The sequence below is a fragment of the Protopterus annectens genome, chromosome 3.part1 (genome assembly GCF_019279795.1).
Source record: "Protopterus annectens isolate FY-2018-M chromosome 3.part1, PAN1.0, whole genome shotgun sequence".
Classification (NCBI taxonomy): domain Eukaryota; kingdom Metazoa; phylum Chordata; order Ceratodontiformes; family Protopteridae; genus Protopterus; species Protopterus annectens.
This window is the reverse complement of record NC_056732.1, coordinates 1,712,491,747-1,712,518,319: the sequence shown is the minus strand read 5'-3', so window position 1 is coordinate 1,712,518,319 and position 26,573 is coordinate 1,712,491,747. Positions and strand designations below refer to the sequence as shown.

Below are 26,573 nucleotides of genomic sequence, written 5' to 3'. Positions count from 1 at the left end.
TGTCAACAAAAAATTAGGATCACTCTACAGAATCAAAACCTTCCTTACCCCCCCCAGCAAGACTTACTCTTGTTCAGACCCACCTTTCCTCTACCCTCTTTTATGCTTCTCCAATTTATACTAATCTATCTAGAAATAACATTAATAAACTGTCCACCTGTTATAATAACATAGCTAGATTTGCTACTTGTTCCCCCTATAGAACTCACCATTGCCAAAACCTCAAACAACTGGGATGGCTTGAACTGCATAATAAGCTTCTCTATCAGCAACTTGCTATAACCCAAAAAATCCTCTATCACCCCAATAATACACCAATCCTCACTAATTTGATCACCCCCTACAAAAATCTCTCTACACTTCGCTCAGCAAACAAACTCCTAGTGTCTACTGTCAAATAAAACAACAAAGCAGGGGACTCACTCTTCACCAACACAGTGGGAAAAAGTTGGAATCAACTTCCAACTGAACTTACCTCACTTGCTTCTACTCAACTATTCAAAAAGCATCTTAAAGAATATCTAAAGAACCACTGGCTTTGTCCCTGCTCCAACCCTGACTGATCACACCCAATATACAAACATTTACAACACAATTTGATTCCTAATGCTCTTTTTACTATAGCATCCACCCCCTAATCTTACCTTCCCTCATCTTCTAAAAAAAAAAAAAAAAAAAAAAAAAAAAAAAATTAAACACATCTACTTTCTTTAGGGTTTTTAACAAAGTATTTTTTTCTCATGTCACTTTTACTGTATGTTACTAATTTATATTGTGAATGTCTACTGTAATATTGCATATTTGTCTCTGTAACTGGTTGGAGCTTTTCTCCCCGGGCCTCTACTGAAAATGGACATATATCCAGTTAGACTAGCCTGGTCAACAAAACTAATGCCCTGTATAAACACATTAAAGAAAACATGGGTCATTATTTTTTATTTACTGTCTTAAAAAAAGTAGAACAAAGTCCTAGAGATGGTCCATGAAATATTATTCTTGAACAACGAGAATTATAGTGGCAAATATATCTTAATGCCACAGTGCTACCTGGTCTTAATGAAATTATATCAGTAAATATTTTACTAAAGATGAAGACATATGTAAAATAGTTTATTTATTTACTATTGGTCTTTATTATATTCATATAAAGTGTTACATTTTTATAACTTTGTAACATAGGATTTTGATAAAGGGCACTTTAATATGGAACGTAGTAAAGAAAGGGAAGGGTTAAATGGATCATGTGATTTGTAATGTATATAAACTGCTTCAGTGAATGTTAACATTATCTGATGAAGTCTATGTACTTAAAAGATGAACAAGCTTATCGGTTTTGTTTTTAAAGATTATGAAAAACCTTCTTGGGGACACCATGAGTTTTTCTTCTATTTTTTTCTTACCAAGTGACCTAGATATCTCATTTAAATATGGCTGAATGTAAAATAAACAAATAGTATCATGACTGACATACCATATAACATACAAGGCATTGCCAGCCCCCACTCTGATGGAGTGCCTGCATATCCGCAAAACAAACAGCACCAGAATTATCCATTCTAAAGATTTAAACTTTGCCTGTGATATAAATAGAACATGCTATAGAGACAAGTATGTATCCTAGAGACTACCCCTTCTCTGGAACAGGGTCCCCATCCATTTAAAGCAGAGATCCTCCCAAAACCGAATTCAAGTGTAACTTAGACAGTTGGATGGAGAACAGCAAATTCATTTCTGGTTTGGCACTTATGTCTCTAATGGACACAGGTAGTCTGTAAATGGTTCATCTCCCAGGCCCCTGTTTGTAAATATGTCACCTCCCAAGTCACTGCTTACACTTATCAAGAGTATCAGAACTTGTCAGAGATTTGGGATGCATGGTTCGGCTTAAAGAGGCCCTTGATGTCATTAGCCTACTAAACACCTATGAACTTATATACTTCAGATGAACCTATATACCTCAGATGAACCTATATACTTCAGATGGTTCCTTAATAATATTGCCACTTTTAGGAACACTGGATTCTCTCATCATATCAGGCGGTGTAGCTATAATATTTAAACAGCATCTAAACATCCAGATCTTAAAATCATCAGCTTCACAAATAGGCAATGAAGAAATAATATATACCAACCTCAAAATAAACCAAAACAAAACCATCAACATAATTGGATGCTACTTACCACCTGGCCAAAACATCCCTCCACTAGAAAACCACCTCAGCTGGTCTACCCACCATCTCCCCCAAGAAACTATCATTTTAGGTGATTTCAATATTGACTGGCAATCCTGTTCTGGCAACCATCCAACTCATCATGTAAACGTTCATGGCTTCACCCAACTAGTCCAGTCGCCAACCAGGATAAATAAAAACTCCAGTAAGCACACTACCCTGGATTGGATACTGGTCAGAAAGAGCCCCCAATCATATATAACAGGCTGCTTATCAGCCTCAGTGATCACTCCCCAACATTCCTACTCAAAAAATATCTATACCAAGCTAAACCTGTCATCTACCATCAAATACATAAAAAACTAAACTTTAACCCACTCACATTCATCTCATCCCTCAAAGAATATAACTGGCACCCTCTAAAGTACCTCAGTCTTGATGAAGCAGTTGAATTTTTTAATACTACCTTCCTGAGCATCCTTAATTACCATGCCCCCATAAGACTTTCCAGAACCAAAGCACAACCCTCCCCATGGCTACAGAAAACCACTAAGTCAGAAATGAAAAACAGGGATAAAGCCTGGGAGCACTGGCGCAAAAGCAAAACCCCCTCAGCTAGACAGAAATTCCTAGAACTACGCAATAGAGTCAAAAAGCTAATAAAACAGGACAAATTCCAATACTACCAGCCTGCCCTAGACTCCTTCCAACAGAGCCCCAAACAATTCTGGTCCTCCATAAACTCCATCCTCCACCCAGATAAAGTCAGTACCCCTCCTCCTAACATCCCTCACTCCTCAGAAAATATTGCTACCTCATTCAACACACACTTCACACAAACCATACTATCACTAGCTAAACAACACAACCCCCCTCCCCTCCAACCCACACCTTTAACTAGTAATCTCTCCACTGCCTTCTCTTTTTCTCCTGTACCTACCTCCAACATAAAAAAAATCTTAACTAAACTTAAACCCACCAAATTAGCAGCAGACAACCTCTCAAGTGAATACCTACAAATTGCAGCTGATGCTCTGGCCTACCCAGTACCCATCTTGATTAACCAATCTCTGTCAGAAAGCTATGTTCCCACACTGTGGAAAGTATCACATATAATTCCCCTCCACAGACCTTCCACAGAACTAACCAATTACCACCCCATAGCTATTCTCTCTCCACTCTCCAAAATACTAGAGAGATGCATACACTCTCACGTCTCAGACTACCTCCTTACCAACAACCTTCTTTCCAATACTCAGCATGGTTTCCGACCAAACCATAGCACCACCACTGCTTTACTCTCCATTACTAACACTATCCTTCAGCATAAAAAAAATGGCTATCTCTCCTCTGCTACTTTCCTAGACCTATCTAAAGCATTTGACACGGTCTCACACAAACAACTTATCTCTGTCGTCAATAACCTATCCTTCTCTCAATCAGTCACCAACTGGTTTCAGAGTTACCTACCTGACTGCCAACAATCCATTGTATGGCAGAATGACATATCTCCCCAACTACCTGTCTCCATAGGGGTTCCCCAAGGATCCATCCTTGGACCCCTACTCTTGTCTGTTTACACCAATAATCTAGCCTCTGCCACCAAACATGGCACACTCATACAATACGCAGATGACTCAACCATCATCTGCTCAGCCCATTCCCTACCCAAACTGCAAAAAGTCACACAGGAAGCCTTTTCCTCTATTGAAACTTGGTTATCCGATGCCCAATTAATACACAACCCAAACAAAACTAAACTACTCATCTTCCAACCCACCAAACATACTCAAAACAACTCTCACTTTAACATCACAGCAAAAGACAACACCACTATATACCCAACTGAACACACCAAATTGCTAGTAGTGGAAATAGACGATAAACTAAAATTTGACATTCACATATCAATGACCATAAAAAAAAGTCCACAAAAAACTAGGAGAGTTATACAGAAATAAGCAACTTCTCACCAAAGCAGCAAAGATTTCAATAGCAAATTCCCACCTTATCTCCACCTTACTTTATGCCTCTCCAAAATATACCAACCTAAGGCAATGCGATCTAAACAAGCTAGAGACCTGCTACAACAAAATCGCCAAATTCACCACAGGGGCATCCTACCGTAGTCACCACTGTCTCTCACTTGCTGAACTGGGCCGACTTGAACTCCCTCACCTCCTTCAGTGGTATCAACTCTCACTCGCCCACAAACTAGTAAACCATCCACTAAATGTCCCATCCCTCCAGAATCAACTCCAACCCTATCGCACCACGAAACCACTAAGATCCAGCAACAAAAATCACTTTCAGATCACTAAAGCCAATAACTCTGCTGATGAAGCACTATTCTCTTGCACCATAGCCAAATTATGGAACTCCCTCCGACCCACAATTACCTCCATACCATCATGCACCCACTTCAAAACTTTACTAAAAGCACACCTAAAAACATGTTGGCTATGCCCTTGCAACTCCCACTCTAATATCACCCACCCCATCCAATCACTACCTTTCTTTCCACTCCACTAACTACCTTGATTATAGCAAGCTCAGATGCTTATAAGCCTAGTACTTATTATACAGCAGGAACTTCTTATTGTAACATTTGTTAATGTCTGTTATGTATTTCACAGATAAAGATTCTAGTTGTCTACTGATATACTATGTTCTTCATCTGTAAATATGTCGTAAGTAATTGCTATGTTAAATTGTTAATCGCTATGTAATCCAATGTAACTACTGTCTGTTTATTTTAACTGTGGAGCTTTTCTCCCCGGGCCTCCACTAAAAATGGACCTACATCCAGTTGGACACTCCTGGTCAACAAAATGTAGATAAATAAATAAATAAATAAATAAATAAATAAATAAACAAATAAATAAATAAATAAAACACTCCAGTGTAAATATAATAATTGGGCTGCTGTGCACACTTTCATTTAAATTGCATGCAGTCATTACAGACAGCAGTTTTGAAATTCCAAAAACCCAGAGTTTGGACAATTATCATCAGCTCCTCTGGAAAATAGGGATAAAGCCCAAGCTATTACCCAAGAGACCACATCACAATTAGTGGATTGGGCACCTTTGGAGTTGGCGGGATAAGAAAGGAGTGATTACACTTTGCTGCTCAGTTTTCTCAGGTGAGAGGGCAGGGATGTTTTCTGGGTGGGTAGGCCACTTTTCTATGGCCCCAAAGGAAAATGGGGCTCAAACAGGTTGCTGGGCTCAGCTGAGTAGGTGGACTGAGGAGGCATCACTGAAATAGGGACTGATTGAGGATAAATTCAAGACAATGTCATGTTAGTCATCTAGCCTACTTAGGGAGGATCAGCACATACAAGGGTGCAGGGCCATGTCTGTGCAAACCCAATCTCTGCTAGCAGTAGTGGTAGCTTCATAGGCTCAGTCCCTTCCTACAGGAGATCTGTCATCACCAGAGTGGGACCCAGTGTTTCAGCCCAGGAGGGGTTAAACAACCAGATGACCTATAAAATAATGACTGCAGGCAGGGATGAGTAGGCTTTGGGAGGCCATGCTGCAGAAGAGTACCCCAAAAGCCCAAATAACCCATGGGGAAAAAAGTGTTACTAATCACCCCTGTAGCTATAATCATGAGTCACCTATTTACTGATCCGAACTATTGTGACATCTTGGGGGACATGATCACTTTAGCAATCCCTGGTCTTATATATGGCTATCTCTTCCTTAGTGAGCACCTGTACAGTCCGGTCAAAATTAACATCTTCATGTTAATATATCAGCTGTGTAGGCTACCTATCATATAAACATCCAGTTTCAGAAATGCATGATTATCTAATCTCACAGCATTTGAATATTGGCAGTTATTATCTACATGAAATATTCAGCCATGGCCAGGTGATAAACAAGTCAGTGCATATTCAGTCATTATCCTGTATAAGTCACTTTGTCAGCTCTGTTTCATTACTCTTCTTATAAACAAAGACACACCATGGCAACTGATCAGACATTGCAGTAATTTCGTTATTACACCTGAGTGCCTTACACTTATTAAACTTACCTTAACTTCCTACTTTGAAGAATCCAAATAATTATCTAATTATTAAATTCATTTTCCTTTATGTAATTTAACTCATCAGATTTACCTTCTAAAGAGGGAAAATCATTTGCACCTTCAGTACCATTAATACGTACTTGCATGCCCCCCAACACACAATTATGTAATCACCATACCACCTGCACAGCATAATGGAGCTCAACCATATTAGTGCCGAGTGGGTGTTCCACACCATATCAGTGGCGAGTGGGAGCTCCACACCATATCAGTGCCGAGTGGGAGTTCCACACCATAGCAGTGCCAAGAAGGAGTTCCACATCAGGTGAGTGCACATTGTACCTGCCAACACATCTCTTCTGCTCTCGTAGTAATCAAACCAACTACTTGCATTCTGTCCTATAAATTATATTATCCTTCATTGACATGAACAAATTCAAATCTCCCCTCTCTTTCCCAAGCATTATCACTTACATTACTTCACTGAAATTGAGCTAGTTGATCAAACAACTGAGATTATTATACATGTATGATAACACTCCTTTGCTGATTGTAGCAGGTACCAACTTGATTAATAAATACCTTATCTAGACAAGGATAAACCCACATTAAGTCCTTTAAAAATACATCTGACCAACTGAGAAGAAGTGGAAAATCCTTTTATTCCATTTAATAAGGTTCTGGTTGTCAACATTAATAACAATCTCATATCTGGAGGACAAATCTTTTTCATCACAAAACAGGTCAAACATCTTGCATGCTGAGAAAAGATGTACAGAATATAAAATTAGTTTTTTTTTCAGTGCAGATGTAACAACGATCTCAACAGTGAAGCTGCAGATAAACACATGAGCACACCCACAAACACACACATACATATATACACACACACACACACACACACACACACACACACACACACACACACACACACACACACACACACACACTAGCAATGCTTACTTCTTAAGCTGTTACTTGCTACTGAAATCTATATTACCTTAAATGCTTTGTAATTTCTAGTGATTTAACTAGCCTTGCTTAAAAGGGTGCTATTTAGGTGCTGTTTGCCTCCATGCCTGCTGACCATCAAGCCTCCCCATTGTGGACTAAAGCCCATTAATTTTCCGGTACTGTGTATCCCTGGCAATGGGGCAAGAGCTATCCAAAAGGGCCATTCTTCAGGCAGCCTTAAGGCTACTTTGTGTTCTCTTTAGCATTCATGCAATAAAAGCATTTTTTATGGCCTTAACACTGCTCTGCTGCTTATTTATATATTTATTTATGTATTTACATTTGTTAACCGGGTTGGTCCAGCTGAGCCAGGGCCCATTTTCAGTGGAGTCCCGAGGAGAAAAGATCCAGAAACTTAACAATTATTACAAAAGATACAAAGACATAATCGACAAATAACAATAAGTCTAGTAACAAGTAATAGCATGACATAACATGTCTATTAACAGGGAACAAATCTATAAATATTAAAAATATTAAAAAACAGAGTATGTCTCAACAGACACACACACACACACACACACACACACACACACACACACACACACACACACACACACACACACACACACGCACACACGCACACGCACGCGCACACACACGCACACACGCACACACACACACACACACACACACACACACACACACACACACACACACACACACACACACACACACACACATACATGAAGGGGGAGAGTACATAGTGCACTCTTATTGTAACATAGATATTTATGTCAGTAACCTTTCTGATAATCATCTCATACTAAATCCATAAAAACACTAAACTCCTTCTCTTCCTTCCTAAAACACTTGCTCTGCACAGACCCTCCTTCTCTATCACCTACCATAAAAGTTGTCTCTTAAGACATTGCATAGGTAGCAATTATTTAAATTAGTTAACGAGAAAGTTATAGTACAAAGGAACAGATATAACAATATGCTCAAGAAGGTAGTCAGGTTTTAAAATGGGGAATTAGTACAAGTGTAGATCCAGACAGAAGAAAAGTAGTAAGGAAATTTTAAATGTTGCAAGGGTTTGATTTGATCTAATTGTTAAAGGTAAAGTATTCCTCTGTATAGCTACAGAACAGGTATACAGAACCTGGTCAGCAGGTAGTTGAGGCTTATACACCTGAAAAAGGTGTTGATTTTTGGATCTGAGAGATCGTTTGGGTAGATAGTTGCTAAATAAAAAGGTGAGGGTAGGACAGAGTAAAGGTTTGTAAATTAATTTATGTGCAGTAGTTATTTGTAGGTAGAAGAGGGTGTCTGGGAGATCAAGCCAGTTAAGGGAGTGCAGAGATGTGCAGTGATGGGTAGAATCTTTAACATTTGCAGCAAATTTAGTGACTTTGTTATAAGACATTTCTAGCTTGGTGTTTAAGGAAGATTTCTGGCTAATAAGTAATGGGGCACTGTAGAGGACAGAGGGATGCAGGTAAGTGGTAGCAAGGGTTTGTTTAGTGGGAGGGGCTAAGAAAGTGTTTTTGTCTATAGAGAATGCCTAGCTTTTGGTGCATTTTGTTAACATCATGCTATATATGCATGCAAATTTTAACTGTTCATCTATTATCACTCTGAGTAAGTTAGTATAAGTAACAATTTCAATTATTGTCTTACTTTGAGAGAGAATGGCAAACTGAGCTTTGTTTATGGGTGATCTTTTCTTGGAGCTAAACAGTATTAACGTGGTTTTGTTTGGATTGAGTGACAGCTGACTGTTACTGAGCCAAGTCTCTATGGAGATAAAGGCCAGCCAAGTGACTTGTTGAAGGATGGACATAGAATTAGCAGAGCAGATAATAAAGTCATCTGTGTATTGTATAAGGGAGCACTGACTGAATGAAGACTGGAGAGTATTAATAAAGATGCTAAAAAGGAGGGGTCCTAATATGGAGCCTTGGGGAACACCAATAGAGTTGTTAAGATAAGAAGAGCAAGAATTCTTCCATTTAACTACCTGCTGTCTGTCTGATAAATAACTAGAGAACTAGTTAAAGGTGGGGGAGACACCAATTTTTGAGAGTTGAATTAAAAGTAATGGGTAGGAGACTGTATCAAAAGCCTTAGATAAGTCTAAAAACAGGGAAGAAACAGTTTTGCCTGAGTCTTGGGCCTATTTGACTATGTCCAGGAAGGAAATCAAGACAGTCATTGTACTATGACCTGATCTAAAACCATGCTGCATAGGAAATAGAAGTTGGTTATTAAGGACAAAGGTTAGAAGTTGTACATATATGCATTTCTTGAGGAGCTTACAGATGCGGGAGAGAATAGCTATAGGACAGAAATTGGAGATATCAGTAGAGTTTCTGCCTTAGTGTAAAGGTAGAATAAATCCCTTTTTCCAAATTTTTGGGAGGTAGGATTCAAGGATAGATCTGTTGATTAGTATGCTGATAGGGAAGGTGATAGCATCAGCAGCTAGTTTAAGATATTCTGTTGGCAGGCTATCAGCAGCACTTGAGCTGGGTTTGAGTTTAAGGAGAAGTCTTTTTATAGAACTAGCTGGCACAGGTTTTAGAGTGAGTGTGGGTGTCAGATGGGTTGCTGGTTCACAGGATTTGACTGAGAGCAAAAAGCAAGAACAGAAAGTGGGAGAAATATTTGAGAGTGTGTCGTGGTAAGGTTGGAGAAATTTGGCAGCAATGTTTGTTATAGTATAAATAAAGTGAGAGCTAAAGAGATTGGCTATTTGTGGTGGAGTTTACTCTGGGTGTGGTCATCGATTGTTATTAGTGCCCGGGTTTAGGAGAGATGAAATGGATGTCCACAGTTTTTTGGGGTTCTGCTTATGATTGCTTTCTGATAATAGTCTTTTTTTGTCTTTGATTACTTAGTTTTTTTACTTGGTTGTCAAGCTGTTTAAATTTTATGAGATCTGTAGGATTTTTATGTTTTTGCCATTGTTTCCAATATTTGTCCCTATTTAGCCTTAGTTCTTTTGTTGGTTTTGTTAGCCATGGGTCATAGTCAGTTTTGATGTTCTTATTTAGGGTGCCTAGAAATAATGCATTAAAGTAATTGACCACATCGTCTAGAGGTAAAAATTTTAGGGTACTCCAGTTCATGTTTTTCAGTAGATTGGTGAATGTCTGAGGTTTGATGCTGGTCAGATTAGGTATTTTTTTTATTATGATATTCCTTCTAGAAAGAGGGAACTGTTCTAAGAACATAGGCAGGAAGTTGGTCACTAAGTCTATTGGGAGAATTCTGGAAGAGTACCAGCTGAGGAGATTTTACTAAGATCAGTAACCAGTATCCAGTCTAGAATGAAGCCATCATTGTTACCATTACTGTATATAGTCAGAGTGGAAATGAGCTAGGTGAATTTAAATAAGTTAATGTTTGCAGATGAGAATTCAGAGCAGCAATTTATGTTGACATCACCCAAAATAATAGTTTCATTTTTAATTGTATGGGTAAGCCAGGCAAGGATTTCTTCCAGAATGGGTATATTATTACCAGGGGGGTTACAAAGAACTATGATGCATAGTCTTTTGGATTTATTTATTTTTTGGAAAAAGATGAGAATTTCAGCATTAGAGAAATGAGGAATAGTATTTGTAAGTGTTAGGGAAAAGGAGAGCTATACCACCTCCTTTCTTGTGAAGTCTAACTTAATAGTGGTGAAGTCTGGTGGGAGGAATTCAGAGTCTTTTATATTAGATTTGAGCCAGGTCACAGTTGTGGCAATGATGTCAGGTTGGTTGTATGTAATCCAGGCATGGAAGTCAGTAATTTTGTTGCAAATACTTTGGAAGCTTACTTCGATAATGTTAAATGATTTATGGCAGCTATAGTTAATGTGTAGAGAAGGTAGATTTGTGGAAATAGGTCTTGGATTAGGGTGGATGTCATCATATAGGGGTAGGATAGAAGATATGGGAGTGTAAAAGTATGGTAGTTGGCATATTTTTGATCTGTTAAGGTAATACTGATGGGAAAGTATGTTGTATCTTAATGAAAGAATTTTAAATTTGAGGAAAGGTAAAGGGTTTATTCAAAAGAAGCGAGGAGATATAAATGGATATGGATACTTCTGTAATGGATACAATAAGGAAGATGTGAGAGATGTAGGTTTAGAGGGAAAGAAGTCAGACTTGATGCTGTGAAAATTAGGAATAAAAAGAAAAACAGGTAGAGATGAGAAAGAATCAATAAATGTGTGCTGGCTAGAGACATTATGTGAAGAAGATAAGAACTGAAGTCTAGTGAGGAGTTAGTCTGGGAGTTATAGGGAGAATGGGGATTAGTGTGCAGTGAATATAGTAGTAAAGTAAGATGAATGTGATACAAACAAGAGAAGAGAAGAGAAGAGAAGAGAAGTGGAAAAGTGGTTAAGCTATGCAATTAAGGGAGTTTATGAAGTAGAGGAAGAATAGTAAGAGAGAGCAGGAAGGGCTGGGAAGAAATAAAGTAATGATTAGTTAGTAGTGAGGGTGGTTTTGTCACAGATATGTGCTAATTAAGTTACTGCTATTATAAAAGGAAGTTGGGTAAAGAGGGTTGGGCATGGAGTTATTTGAATGGATAGAGAATGGTGTTTTGGGGAAGTCGGTGGGGAAATGCGATATAAGTTTAGGTGTAGTGGGTGTGGGTGAGAATTGGGGGTAGGGTAGGGAGCAGAGTTAGCTCGAGTGGAGCAATGGTGAACAGAATGGACTGAACCACAAAGCAGCTGCAGTATAATGCCACAGTTCAGTGCCAGTGATTCTAGATAAGAAACCTGATGCTATATTACTTAATAATACATACAATTATAATTTACAAATCATTGTCAGGCACTATATTCCTTTAACAGATAAGAATATTATAAGGACAACTGTATAGTGGGAGATGGGATGGGATGGACCTAGTTATAGCAACCTAGTTAGTGTGTGCAACACTAATCTGCCTTGAATTGTTGAACTCAATTAGTTTATCCTTGAATTTAGGCATTAATTTTGGCTATTGTAGAGTGCTGCTCACTGCCAGTGCCTTGTTCATTTAGAATACATGAGCATAGGGCTCAAAAATGTCTTGCTGTATTACACATAAAGTGGAACACCTAAGATCACATATGTCAATGAGTTTCAATGGTAAGAAATGCTCCTATGTATATACATAAATAGTTGATGTATATACACTATATGAAGAAAAATAAACAAAGGCATAGTGCATCATTGAGGGAAGCTCCTGCTTGTAAATCAAGTATCCAGAGTCATATATATACTGAAAACTTGATCTGTTATTCAATTTCCTATCAATTAAATTAACTGAATTAATTGCATCTGCTGAACACACACTGAAGATTCCAGTATTAAGAACTAAATTTAAAGAATTGTTTAAGTGAACGACAATACATATAGTAAATGAATAGATAACAAAAATTCAACACTACATATAAAACATCATGATGCAGTTAAAACAAGTTATGCCTTTTAAATAATAAAAGTAATTAAAACTTCCCAAAACAGTCAATAGTAAATAAATTGATGCTTGGCCACTTTTTAGCCCTTGAGTACAACACAAGTTTGATTGAAATTTATTTATTTATTTATTTATTTATTTATTTATTTATTTGTTTGTTTGTTTGTTTGTTTATTTCAGTTTGATGACCGGGGAGGTCCACTGGGCTCAGGAGCCCATTTTCAGTGGAGGCCCGAGGAGAAAAGCTCCACATTACAAAATACAAAGATAAAAACAAAAATACAAAAGATAAAAATTAACATAAGATTCAAGGTACAGAAATAGTTTTGTTCAACCCAGGTGGTGTACTGGCATTAAGTTTAAGTGGCCAAAGAAGCTCTTAAATTTGAATTGGTTCTCCTAGTCCCCACCAATAGGGTTACGGTAATCTTATCCAGAATGCCAAAAGTAAAACCTTCAAAACTGGAGCATATACAAGAGTATTTAGACAAAGCACTACCCTTACTTTTAGTTTTAATGTCATAATTTTGCTTGTAGATTCTTTTCCTTAATGCCCTCTCTGTCTTTCCTATGTAAAATGATGGGCATGTATTACATTTGCCAAAGTATACTAGCCCTGTACTTGAGCAGTTGCCTTTAATAAATCTGATACTATTGTTGTTTATGAACAGTTGTTCAGCCTAACAATATATTTGTACTGTTTACAGTTTCTGCATTTCCCTCTTCTCCAGTAGATAATACTCTGTGTATTCATTCCCCCATTTCAAAAAGTCTTCAAATTATTTGAAAGGTTGCTAACTATTTTGAGATGACTCCCTACTGCTGTGCATATATAAGAGTTAGATATGAGAATGTTCCAGATCTTCTCAACAATGGATCTAATGTTATAAAATTCATAATCAAATTCCAATGCCATAACTGTTCCAAGGCTGGAGGTGTTGTCATGTCATCACCATGTTTACTTAGGCTTGTCCCCAAAATAGGTTTAAATTTACTTTCTACAACTTCACTTACCACATTCTCAGCCATATGTCTTGGGTAACCCCTGTCGTAAAACTTGTTTTTTAATTTGTTGATTTCCTCCAAAAATGTATCCAACTCAGAAACCATTCTAGCCAACCTGACAGCTTGGCCCTTAATCAAGCTGACCTCCTGGTGATATGGGTGTGAACTTGAATAGTGTAAATAGGTGTTACTATATGTACATTTTCTATAAATACTAGACTTGAATCCTTGATCTACTTTCAAAATGACAGTGTCTAAGTAATTGATTTGAGAATTGTTAAATAAATAGGTAAATCTTAGAAATCCTGTTGTAGTATTGAGATACTCAGTAAAACTGCTGATACATTCTTTTGGACCCGACCATAAAATACATCAAAATTTGAAAAATTCACACTGAAATACAAGTAAAAGTTCCCATGAATATAAAACAGCATTGGTGAACATAGGGGCACACACTGAACCCATCACTATGCCAGAAACGTGTTTAAAGAGTTCACCTCAAAGTATATAAAATTGTTTTCTAGCACCATCAGCATACCTTCCTCAACTAGTTTGATGTTGTCAGTGTTTAACAAATGCAACTTTAAAAGTCCCTTAAAAGTCCCTCATGGAATAACTCCATGCCTTTCTCAATAGGTATACTAGAAAAAAGATCAACAATGTCAGCTGTCTGAAACTCAATATTATCTCCCACAAGGTACTTTTAAGCCTCCCCAAAAAGTCCCAGGATTCTTTTAGAAGATGGCTGCCATGGAAAATAATGGTTTTAACAGCCTATGAATAAGTACTCCTATGGCATGGGTTTTGGACCCATGTGCTGATACAATATTCCTAAAGGGGGGATTTAATATATTTTTGCAAACCTTGGGTATACTGAAAATTATAGGAATGATAGGGTTATCTTTCTTTAAGAAATTATATGTATCAAGATCTATTCTTCCATCAATCCTAAGGTCCTCTAACTGGTACTTCATTCTTCTGTGGGCTATATTAATCTGGTTCCTCGACACATGTTGATATGTGTTGCCATGCTAAAGTATTTCTACCATGACCACTGAATAGTTTTGAGAATCTTAAAGCATCATACCACCACCTTTGTTGGGTTGCATAAGTCTTAACTTTCTATCATCTACCAAATAATTTTCTTTCATTAGGTGTCAAATTTCTGTAAATCAATTTCTTCATCCTTCCAATTTTGTAAAGGTTGTCCCAAGCAAGCTTGCTCAAAAACCTGAATAGTATGATGTAGTAAGGAGTTAAAGACAATATTTTTTCCTACAGATTCCTGTTAGGTAGGTATTTGCATAGTCAATATTTTTGTCCTTAAGTAAAATTGCTGAATGTAACTTTCTAGTTAATAGCTTCAGTTCAGTGGAGGTTTCTGCCAGAATAAAATGCACGCTAGGTACACATTTAAATCCTTTCTGAAAAAGAGGGAAAAGTGGTTGGGTGTAACATCAGTATTAGCATATCTGAAAATGTTATAGCCCTTGTGGCTTAAAATTAAACGCCCATGGGAATTCAAAATCATCTCCTCCTGTTCCCTCCCTTGCCCCCTTCCCTTGTTGTATCTCTGGGGTAGAAGGTATGATGTCCCTAGGGCATCTCCCCTGTTATCAAATCCCATGTCGGGGGGACGGGGCTATACCATGAGGCTGTAATGCCTGGTCAGCTAACCTCTCTGACCTATGTAATGTTGGAAAATCATTCCCTGTAATGTGTGCCATGCACTTATTGTAGTCCCTCCCAGTATCCTGTTGTAGCACATTAACCTTCCCTGTATGTTCATCTAGTAGTATCTCATTAAATACTTCATGACCCTGTAAATTAGTGTTGTGCAAATGTTGATGGACTAAATATGCCTTCTTGGTTTTATATTGTTGAACATCCCTTTCAGATTTCCTATTTTTTCTCTTAATTAATTCTGCATACCTTCTTTCAGTTTTAGAAAAAAACATTCTTATAAAAACTTAAAAACCTTTGTATTGAAAAAACAGCAAATCCTTGGTAATATAATTGTTTAAACATGTAATTTCACTACTAACATTTTTGATGAAACTCAAATTCCTTTAAATTAATAATTGCATAATTTCAATGCCACCACAGTCAAATATAGAAACAAAATCTTTAAAAAAACACACAGGGCGGAATTCAGTAAAGCACACATGATTTTTATTCATGTATGCATCATGCCACGATGCGTACACGAGCATGAACATTTTTAGATTCAGTAAGCTCCGCTTAGGGGTTACCACACATGTTCATACAGAGAAAATTCCATGGAATGCAAATGACCTCATAAGCAGGTGAATATTAAGGAAATGAGGCAGGTTGACTGATCCAACAAGCAGAAAAACATCCTTGTAGAGTCCGTGTCAGTGTCCATAGTGTACGCAGAATTGTCCTTGTACAAGAGACTACACAGACAGAAGGGGATGTAAACCTCCACAAATATACCTCCCCTGAAAATGTTATACCACATACATATATGTGCAAAGGTAACATTGTGGATGCCAGAAAGAGGAAGTAATAATTAATAATTGTTTTTAATAATCTCTGCATGTTTTCACTATCTACTGCAGTGCACAAACATGCTTAATAGAAAAAAAAAAACATTTTATAATATTCTTCACAACTGTATTATAGGACCTTGTGTTGGGTCTGTACAGTTGTGCATTGGTGCTATTATCCAGCTCCTACAGTTATAAATCATGTAGTTTCTAGGCTGTGAGCATGAATATGTATGCAAATTAGGTAGATTTCTTGAATAGCAAAAAGGAGTAAGCATGTCTGCATATCCAGTTTGTTTAGTCTCTTACACCATGTTGATATTTCCAATGGATGTGGATGACATCAGGGGGGTGTGTCCTGTTACTATTAGGACTGTTTAATTCCCAGTGCGTGTGTATGCTCGGGGCGCCACATAGGTGAGCGCGTTCACACAGACAGACAACCCAGGTCACAGTAATGACATAGGCAGCAAGTGATTAAAACCGGATATATTTAATTAATAAGCAGTCTCCAGGAAATAATGTTCTTGGGCTCCTTCTCTGACCAAGATGAAACAGAAGCACTAATTCCAAGATGATTACTGAGAGGCAGAATGTGGACTCTCTAATAACTGGTGGTCTTGCAGTAGATGCTGCAGATTTTAAATGCAAGATGGAAAAATGTGTTAATATCCTAAAAACTGCAATGTGCACTAATCAATTAGATATGAAAGAGGGGGTAACTAAACTTTAGCTATCTAAGTGGAGAGCCACTAATTGTAAAAGAGCAAGATAGACTGTAAGGGGGTAGGTATTTTGTATTCTAGTTCTACAGAGTGCAGTGGGATGGCCAATACATTTAAATAGTCGAAGGGGAATGATTTCACAAAATGATAATTTTATGCTTAATCACAATATCCAATAAAAGAGGTGAGGGAAGGAGATGTGTGGTCAAATTAACATAAGGGACAGGCAACTAGAAAGACAGCAAACGTTTAAAAATACAACAGTACCAGGGAGGGAGGGTGCCAACAAATTACATTTTTGTGTGACTCACATGAGACACAGCTGTGGTCTTTTTCCTAGTTTAAATATCCAGTTAAAAGCAGACTACAAATAAAACACAGTATAAATAAAATAAATCACAGTATACAAAATAGAAGGCAATAAAGCAGTACAAAATACAAAAAAGCAAAAACGAACTAAATTTTCCCTCACAGAAAGTTGTGGTAAACTCTGGGTGTCCTTTTCCACTAAAGCTTTCTTATGTCATAGCTTAGGTAAATCTTGTAGTAACAATTCATTAAACTAATGAACTTCCAGTTGCATGTTTCTGCTTTACCTCCTTCCTTTTATAAAACTTACAGTTGGTCTGTATTTCCTGTTCTCTCTCGGTAACACCATTCTCTAGAAACATAAGACAAATCTTCTAATTACCGTTACTGTTACCATTTATACAATCTATACCCTGCAACATCTTCTCCAATCATTCTCATCTCTGCTTTTTCTTTTTTACAACCTTTTGAATGTACTTTATATTAATTTTTTTGTTTACCTTATCAATTCTAAGTTTCCTATTATATTTTCTACATTTTGTAAACTGTATACAAATATTTTTTAAACATTTATTCATTTCCATCATATTTTGTTTCGCCTCACCAGCTTTGTGTTTTCTGTTTTTATCCATTAACTCAAGCCTTGTACAAATTATCCTTCGCATTACACTCTACGTTTTTTAATAAAATATTTTACTTTATAAACCATATTGCTATTTTATTTGTTGTATAATTAAAATATTTTGTTTCCGTAAAATTATTCTTTCCCTTTCTAATGCATCTGTAGCCACAGATATCTATTCTTTCTACTTCACATATTCTACTTTTATTTGCTCATTTTAAACTTAACTGTTTATAGGCCAGGATTCAGAAACTGTTCCTGCTGAACAGAAAGTGACAATCAAAAGGGGCAGTTTTAGTGATCACTGGAAATGTAATTCAGAGACATGTTAAACCACAATGGGGAAACATCTCCTTACTGGCTAATTTGCACATCTCTGACGCATGTGGTGTTGCTGCTAATATAATCTACACTTTTCCATGGCAATCTCTGCTGGTAGCCTATGCATCTCATTGGCAAAGATATCCCAACTTCATTTTTCCTCTTGTAATTCCCCATCTCTTGTAAATCATGGACAATTACAGTCAGCAAATAATAACAAATATTAGATTTTCATACTTGCTACTGTTCAGAAAATAATTTGTGATACACATCCTGTTATTCTATTAACTCTTTAGTTCTATTATTGTTGTGTTTATATAAATATTTAAAGAGTATCTCTGATCTCTAGTCCTCACATATATTGCATTGTTCAGAAATGTTTTGTGCTGCAAAACCAGTGTTTCTATTAAATTTTTACATGGCATAGAGTAATATGTAAGAGTCCCTGGCCTCTAGTGCTCTCCAGTATTACAGGCTTTTCTTGTAGTCCAGAGGATTGTAGAGGTGTGGCAGCCTCCCCTGATACCCATAGACAGCCCCCCAACATCCACACACAGACACTCACCATAGATTAGGCATCTTCTTCATCTGATCACACTCATGAGCACATATACCACATTCAACCATACAAAATCAACAATTTAATTTTCAGATGTTAAAACTAAGCCTATGGTGCTGCCTGAACTAATGCATATCAGCTGAAAATAGTCAATTGTTCCTAAAATCCTAAACATTCATATTCCCCCTAGTAATCCTATAAAGTTATCTAACAAAATTTATGTTAAGATATTTTAAATTTTATTCTTTTATAATTTTTAAAATCCTCTAACAAAGTATCTGGCTTTGTTTGTTTAACACATGAAAGACAGCTAGCCTCTAATGTCTGTTTCCATTCTATTTGACATCATGGACAGAATCCCTACCTCTCTCTCACTCTCTTTTTGAGTGCCCCCCCCCCCCATTTCTCAGTCCTTACTCTCTTTTCTATAGTAATATCCTGCTTCTACTTGTTTGTATGATTAGACCACTTTCATTCTGCAGCATTACAAAAACATTCTGTATTTCTATCATTCCATTTACAATTCTGCAGCATTACAAAAACATTCTGTACTTCTATCATTCCATTTACAATTCTGCAACATTACAAAAACATTCTGTACTTCTATCATTCCATTTACATGCCATTGTTCCTTCATCCTATTTAGCATATTTAAAATCTCATTCTGTTTTGTCTCTTTAACTTTTAAACAGTTTGGCCAATAATATATAATTTTACATAGTTAGTACATCTCATACACTTTCATCCCTATTCCCAAGTTATCCATTTTCTGTCATATTTTTGCTTTTATTTTTTCCCTTTGACAAACATAAAACTTTTTTGTTTGGCTCACTTATGACAAAATCAGCAATAGACTTCATTTACATTTGGCAGGTAACACTCAGTCTCCTTTTGAGAGCAAATTCTCACATAACCAGTAGACATCTATAATTTCATACTTGCACTAAAACTTATTCGTATCATCTGGCACACATTCTCCTTTTAGATTCTTGTTTTGTGTTGCCTGCATCCTTGTTATGCATAGTAACCACTTATTCATATGGCCATTGCTTTATTTCATTTGAAAGAAAAGCACACTTTTAAATTCCTGCTCAGACAAAAAAAAAATCTTTGCTTCTATGCTTAGCATTAATTCCAAGTCAGTACCTCGATACTCCACCATCTGTAACTTCCAGTATAACCTGATTACTGTCTTCCTCGAAGCTTCACATCAAAACTAACTTGGCTACGTTTTTCTAGTACCTTTTACTAATTGTTTTTTCTGTGTTACTTTTGCTGTTTGGTTTGGATGTTAGTTGGGATATTTTGCAGGCACTTGGGGTTAAACACTCTTTGTTTCTAAAGTATAGCCAACAGTCCACTTATGCAGTGCTGATGAGGTCATATGAAGTTTGAAATGGGTCTATATCATATGAGCGAATAGGAAAAACCGCGAACGCTCACAATCTCGAAAGTACCAGACTTCGAACTTGTTATTGTGGGGGGCTGTGCCCCCCCCCCGCTAAATATATATTCCAACTCCGAGATCACACTACAGTGAGGAAAGAGCAAATATTCCATTCTTCACTGTACTGCGATCTCAGAAAAAGCACTTTGAGGTTCGGTACTTTCGACATTATGAGTGTTCGCTGTTTTTCCTATTCGCTCATATGATATAGACCCATTTGAAACATGCATGTACACAGCTAGTGGGATTTGACTTTATTGGCCCGACTGTATCCATAAAGACTTAAAAGAAAAAGTAAAAAGTAACAGATGTTCAGAAAGATATCCTTAAGGGATCATTTGCCTATGTCCCATGGGCCTCTGTTACAGGAGGTTTAAGGTACCACACAGTAAAAGCTTTAGCTTGGCTAGGTTTTTATTGTAGTTTTTGGGCTATAGTAATACACATGAACATACATTTTAAGAGTTATACACAGCATTACAATCTATCCTTATTTACACATGATAGCCCCTATTTTCATACTTGTATCCTGAAAAAAATGGTAGATGTTCTGAAATTTATGATCAAAAGATGATCAAAAATATTTCTAAAGTCACATCTAATAGTTGCATAAAAAGGTTATTTTCTATCCAAAACACATTACTTTTTATAAGAAACATTAGAAGCTATTCAAATTCTAGAAGAGAGAGAGAGAGAGCTTTTATTTTGGCCAAAAAGTGAAGTTCACGTCTTTGCACTGTCTGTCACTATAATTTGCCCTGCAAAAGCTCACAATTCTGTAAAAAATGGCCACTGTGCGCATTTGAAAAGGCGGCAGTCCGAGTTGCGCATATTAAGAAAGCATAAATGAATTTCTTTCAAACATACAAAGAGAAACACACACCCACATACACACACAAAAGAAGAGAAACAAACAAGACAATGCAGAGTCTGAGCTGGGAAGATCGTAGTACGGACAACATGTTAAAAGAGGTATAGGTCGAGTTTAGAATAGCAGAGTGCAGTGTCATATGCAGTATATACAATATGTACAATATATGGGTCTACTTTGTTTCATTGAATCTCATGTCACTGAATTTAATTTCACCCTGACCACTTCGCTGAAAACTCAAATTACTGAAAACTCATTTCACTGAACTGCAGTTAGTATATATATCACTGTGTAGAGTACTGTAAGGCAAGTAAAAGGTATATGCCCTTTTCCCCACTGTAGTGCAGTCCTGGAGTTCGTATATATAGTTAGGTGGGGTGGGGGCACAGCCCCCCACATTGAGGTGTGTGGATGGCGTAACCCCCCACTTAGTTTGAGTACATATTGTCTTCTGGAGAGAGTTAGACATTAGTGTTGCAACTATGCATATCTATTGTTTAAAATGCATTGTTTTAAAGTTTTTGTTAAAACACAATATAAAGCAAACAAGGTGGGGTGCTATGCCCCCAACTATATATACTAACTCCAGGATAGCACTACACTGGGGAAAAGGGCATACACCTTTTAATTGCCTTAGAGTACTCTACACAGTACCATATCTACTAAGTTCAGTTCAATGAAATGAGATTCAGTGAAATGAGTTTTCAGTAATTTGTGTTTTCAGCAAAGTGGTTGGGGTGGAATGAAATTCCGTCAAATGAGATTCAAAGAAACAAAGTAGACCCACAATATATATTTTTATATATATATATATATATATATATATATATATATATATATATATATATACATATACACATATATATATATATATATATATATATATATATATATGTATATGTATATATATATATATATATATATATATATATATATATATATATATACATACATACATGCACAGTATTTACACTATGTACAAGTAAAGGGAGTTGGTTGGAAGGCAATGCCTATTTTAGTTACTCTAAATAAAGGTCAGCGGCATCGGGTGGGACCATTTAACTTAATTAAAGTATTGAATGTCTGACATCTATTAACAATGAACAACTTAAATGTCAAACAGTTTATATTAAATCAAATGGGTAAAACAACATTTCATCACTTGAATTTTACTAGTGTCATTTTGAAAACATTTTACTAGTATGAGTCACTCAAAAGGTAGTATGCATACCTTTGATGCTGTAAGATCAGAAAATGTTGGGTTCTGATCCCACACCAGAGCTTGAATTCATCTCCTAGTATGGTAGCTGCAGTACTATATAATGGTGGTGAGGGTGCTACACTCCTCAGTGAGATGTCTGGCAGACGAGATATTAAATCAAGGTCACATCTGCCTGAACTAGTGGTATCTCATGCAGACGTAAAAAAATGTATTTAAAAGAGCAGATTAATTTCCCCAGTGCACAGGGCAAATTTCATCTTGGGTCTTCCCAGAAAACAGGCCATAGGCCTTGTGAGACTAACCCAATCAACAAAACACAAACAAAAAAGTGTACTTTGCTTGTTTAGATTAATGGGCTTGTTTCACATTTATTTTTTTCATCAGCTATATTGCAGGTAGTCACTGTGCAGCCTGGGATCATTAATGTAATTTACACCTCATACCTGTAAAGTGTTGACTGATAAATAAGAGATATGTGGAGCTGGAGAATAGCGAAGCTACCAAGTCCACACCAGACTCCATTAAAGTTTTAACAAATAGCCCACAAACAGAATGGGGTCATTGTCCATCATGGACATGGCTGACCAGAAAGATGGGGAAATGGCTAGTCTGTTATACTTGGACCAATCTCAGCAGTAACAATACTAACATTGCACCTTGGTATGAAGACTTGAACTTCGGTTGAGTAGATACCGGATGTCTAAAAAGACTTTATCAAACCAAGCTACAAACAATATGTGCTGTGCCCTACCTATCTAAAACAGTACATGCAGTCCAGTCCAGTTAGAACAGAACCCACCTGTCATTTTTCACAACATTTTGGTACAAACCAACTGCCACATTGCAGGCATTAGCTGCCATGCTACAGACACTGGGCTGCCATGTTATTTATGCAGCACCTAACTGTTACACTGCAGTGCACTGCACTCTGCTTACAGTGGAATGCAACCACTACAATGCAGATGTAATAAAATGCTTAGAGCATAATCCAGAGTGCTACACTGCATTTTACCTAGAGTGTATAACGCCTGGCTATTACATTTTAGATATTGGGTTGGGGATGTCATGTCATAATGGTTAGGGTGTTTATATCACAGACACAAGGTACAGGGTTGGATTCTTAACTTTAGGTTGGGAAATTTGTTTAGGCCTAACATGGCTCACAAGGGCGGATAGCCTAGCACTAACCTATGAAACAAAGAGGAATATTTAGCTGTAACTGCAAACACTGAACTTCTCTTAAAAGAGTGTTCAAACCATCAGGAGTACAGGCCTTGTACAGTACTTAGAGTAATTCTACTGTCAGTAGTTGATGAAGAGGCATGTTGTTACTTTGCAAGCATTATACCAAATCTAAGAACAGAGCCCATCTGCTAATACTCTAATATTTTTTTCATCATATTGTGCATGGTTCCAAGCCCTATATTCATTTTGTTAAATGCTTTTCTCCAACACAGTGAAAATTCTTTAACTTGCAGAATGTTTGTTTTCTTTGTAGATGACTATGAATGTATAGATTTTAGAGAAGGTGCTTTTACAAACAAGTTTAAAAAAAAACAGAGACTAGATGGTATATATCCAGGATTAAATGAATCTATTAAGTTCATACTTTAAGAAAATATAAATTATTTGTTGTATGTTATATATTTAAAAATGTTAAAATGATATTTCTTGGCAGCTTTTTCATTTTGTGGTGTTTGATAATGTAAGGCATCGTGTGACTATGTACATCTTTTAAGTGTGTACTTCAAGAAAATATAAATGTTTTTTTTTTCTTTTTTGTATGTTAGTTAATATATTTAGTATGTTTAAATGATGTTTCTAGAGTGCTTTACATTTCTTATACTTGACTGATTTTGAATTGTTTGATCATGTGATGTATCATGTGACTATGTATTCCTTGATTTTGTAACAAGTTTTTCTTGTTTCAAAGAAGTCTTGTCATACTTTGCATAACATCACTCAACTTATTAAAACTTTGTACCTCTTCTTTTTTCATCTTTGGATATTACTTTCCAGTTTTTCAGTTGTTTTCTACACTTTCATCAGAAAGAGATTGCATGTTTTTTTTTCTTACTAGTTTTGTGTAATCAATTGCATCTGGCTTCAGCTATTTTTAATTTTCCTTCCTCAGAGCTACAGATGATGCCCTTCATAATCACAATTGGTGATGGGATCCATAACTTTGCTGATGGACTAGCAATAGGTGCTGCCTTCTCGGAATCCTGGAGGACAGGACTTGCCACCTCAATAGCAATTGCCTTTCATGAACTGCCACATGAGCTTGGTAAGTCATGCTTTGAATATCTTGCTATTGTACTGTTTTACATTTATTTTATTAAATATTATTTGTTAATTTCGTTAACCAGGTAATTACACTGTTATCAGGACCATTTTTTCACAAGATGGCCTTTTCAGAAATTATACAATGAGTAATACAAGAAATGTAAATCAAACTTTTAGTACTGACAACAGTTTTGATATATGCATTTAGTACAACAGTAGTTTTGGCCTATGCATATAAAGATATATATGTACACATACACACACACACACACACACACACACACACACACACACACACACACACACACACACACACACACACACACACACACACACACACACACACACACACACACACACACACACACACACACACACACACACACACACACACAATAATATGAAAAAAATGTGGAAATAGATATAAATGAGTGAGAGAAATTGTTAGCATTTGTGTACATTATATCATATGATTCTGAGAGAGAGAGGGTCTGCAACAATATGCATTATGGCATTTTTATTTTGTGACAAAGATGGATTTTCGTAAAGTGAGGAGAAATAAGAGTAGAATGTGACAGGGTGGGAATAAGAAGTTAATAGGGGCAGTGTGAGCACAAACAGGAAGAGATGAGGGGAAGAAAGAGTTTTTAGCAATGTGCTAACAACAGAAAAATGTTAGCAGATGTAGAGGATGATTTGTGTCCATGGCTATCAAAACGTATAATGTGAGTTTTATTTGAGGTGTTTTATGAGTTGTCTGAAGCTTTCAGAGTAAACTTTGGCCTTAATAGGTTCATAGCTGTATAATAGGATAATGACCACTAGGAACTTTGTAAGGCTAGCCAAGCATTTCAATTGTATGCCACAAGTTTATGTATCGTAGAGGATATTTTAAGGAATTATTTTTTTCTGGAATTGAATTCCAGGATGTAGGTACAAATCTGACAAATGAAGTTTCATCCTGAGGTTAAAGTGAGTAAGGGTCCAGCTAGAAGCTTGTTAAAAAGGATGTACTTCAGGAAAAAAGTAATTTTTTTAGAGTGATGTCACTAATTAACTTAAGAGTGAGTGTGCTGAGGAGGAGCAATTAACCTGCTTTGGATTTGAAGCCAAGTGGATTTAGAGATATTGAGGCAGTCATTTTCTTTGTAACAACTGAGATGATCAAATTTCATTTTCTGTCTTTTTGCAGAATGTCCCAATTGGGATTAGAATTGGTAAGTATGACTGGAAGGTCATACTTTAATCATGGAAGCAATACAATTAGGGCAGTAGCTCATTTGATATCTAATGTGAGAAGGTGAAATATTTTATACGTAACTCTGAGATGAGTGAGGGTGTTGTTGAATTGTCACTCGATGTGATGTAGGAAAAATTGAACGTCTCAATATTATCCCTAGGTATTTTGTGATGTAATACTATCAAAGGGAGAGCTTTGAGTTAATTATGTGCAGTGGAGGAATGTTTCCAAGTCTTGTGACTCTTTGTAGAGATCAGGGACAATGCTGGCTGCCTTATTAATGACAATGTCATCAATGAACAACAGGCAGATTATTAGATTTAGATCAAAAGCAGGTCACTAATAGAAAAGGGGTGCACATACTGGCCTTCAGGGGATGCCTGAAGTGGTGATTCTTGATAGTTTATTGGTGTGGCTAGTAATAAAGAAACAAGGCCTGTTTTGGTAGAGGATGACAAGCCACCAATAGTTTTCAACAAAACAAATTGACATTGTGTAAGTTTTCATACAAGGATGACATTCATGGGTTCTTTTAAGATCTAGAAATATGATACCTGCACCCCATGACTGCCTGTGACTAACCCTTTTTTAATAGTATACCCCAAACAGATGACCACCAGCTGCTACTAGTGCCCCTTCTTAATTTGGGGTCCCCTGATATCAACAATTCCCCCAGAGCTAATGTAATATTTGTGACTGGAAATTAGATCTATTCATAACAGCGAAGTGTCATACTGATGGAAATGAAAGAGTTATTTTGTTCAGTGCCCACAGCTATGAATGTCATGTACATCTTTTCAACCATGGAAGGCCCAGAC

The 26,573-nt window shown here is 36.7% G+C and overlaps 1 protein-coding gene across 1 annotated transcript in view; it reads left to right on the top strand.

The window, feature by feature from the left end:
* LOC122797838 (zinc transporter ZIP4-like) overlaps positions 1-26,573 on the top strand; it is a 248,247-nt gene that overhangs the window by 100,953 nt on the left and 120,721 nt on the right. The window contains exons 6-7 of the mRNA XM_044066359.1: positions 16,058-16,113; positions 24,366-24,516. Coding sequence (XP_043922294.1) covers positions 16,058-16,113; positions 24,366-24,516 — 207 coding nt within the window. The remainder of the gene's footprint in view (positions 1-16,057; positions 16,114-24,365; positions 24,517-26,573) is intronic.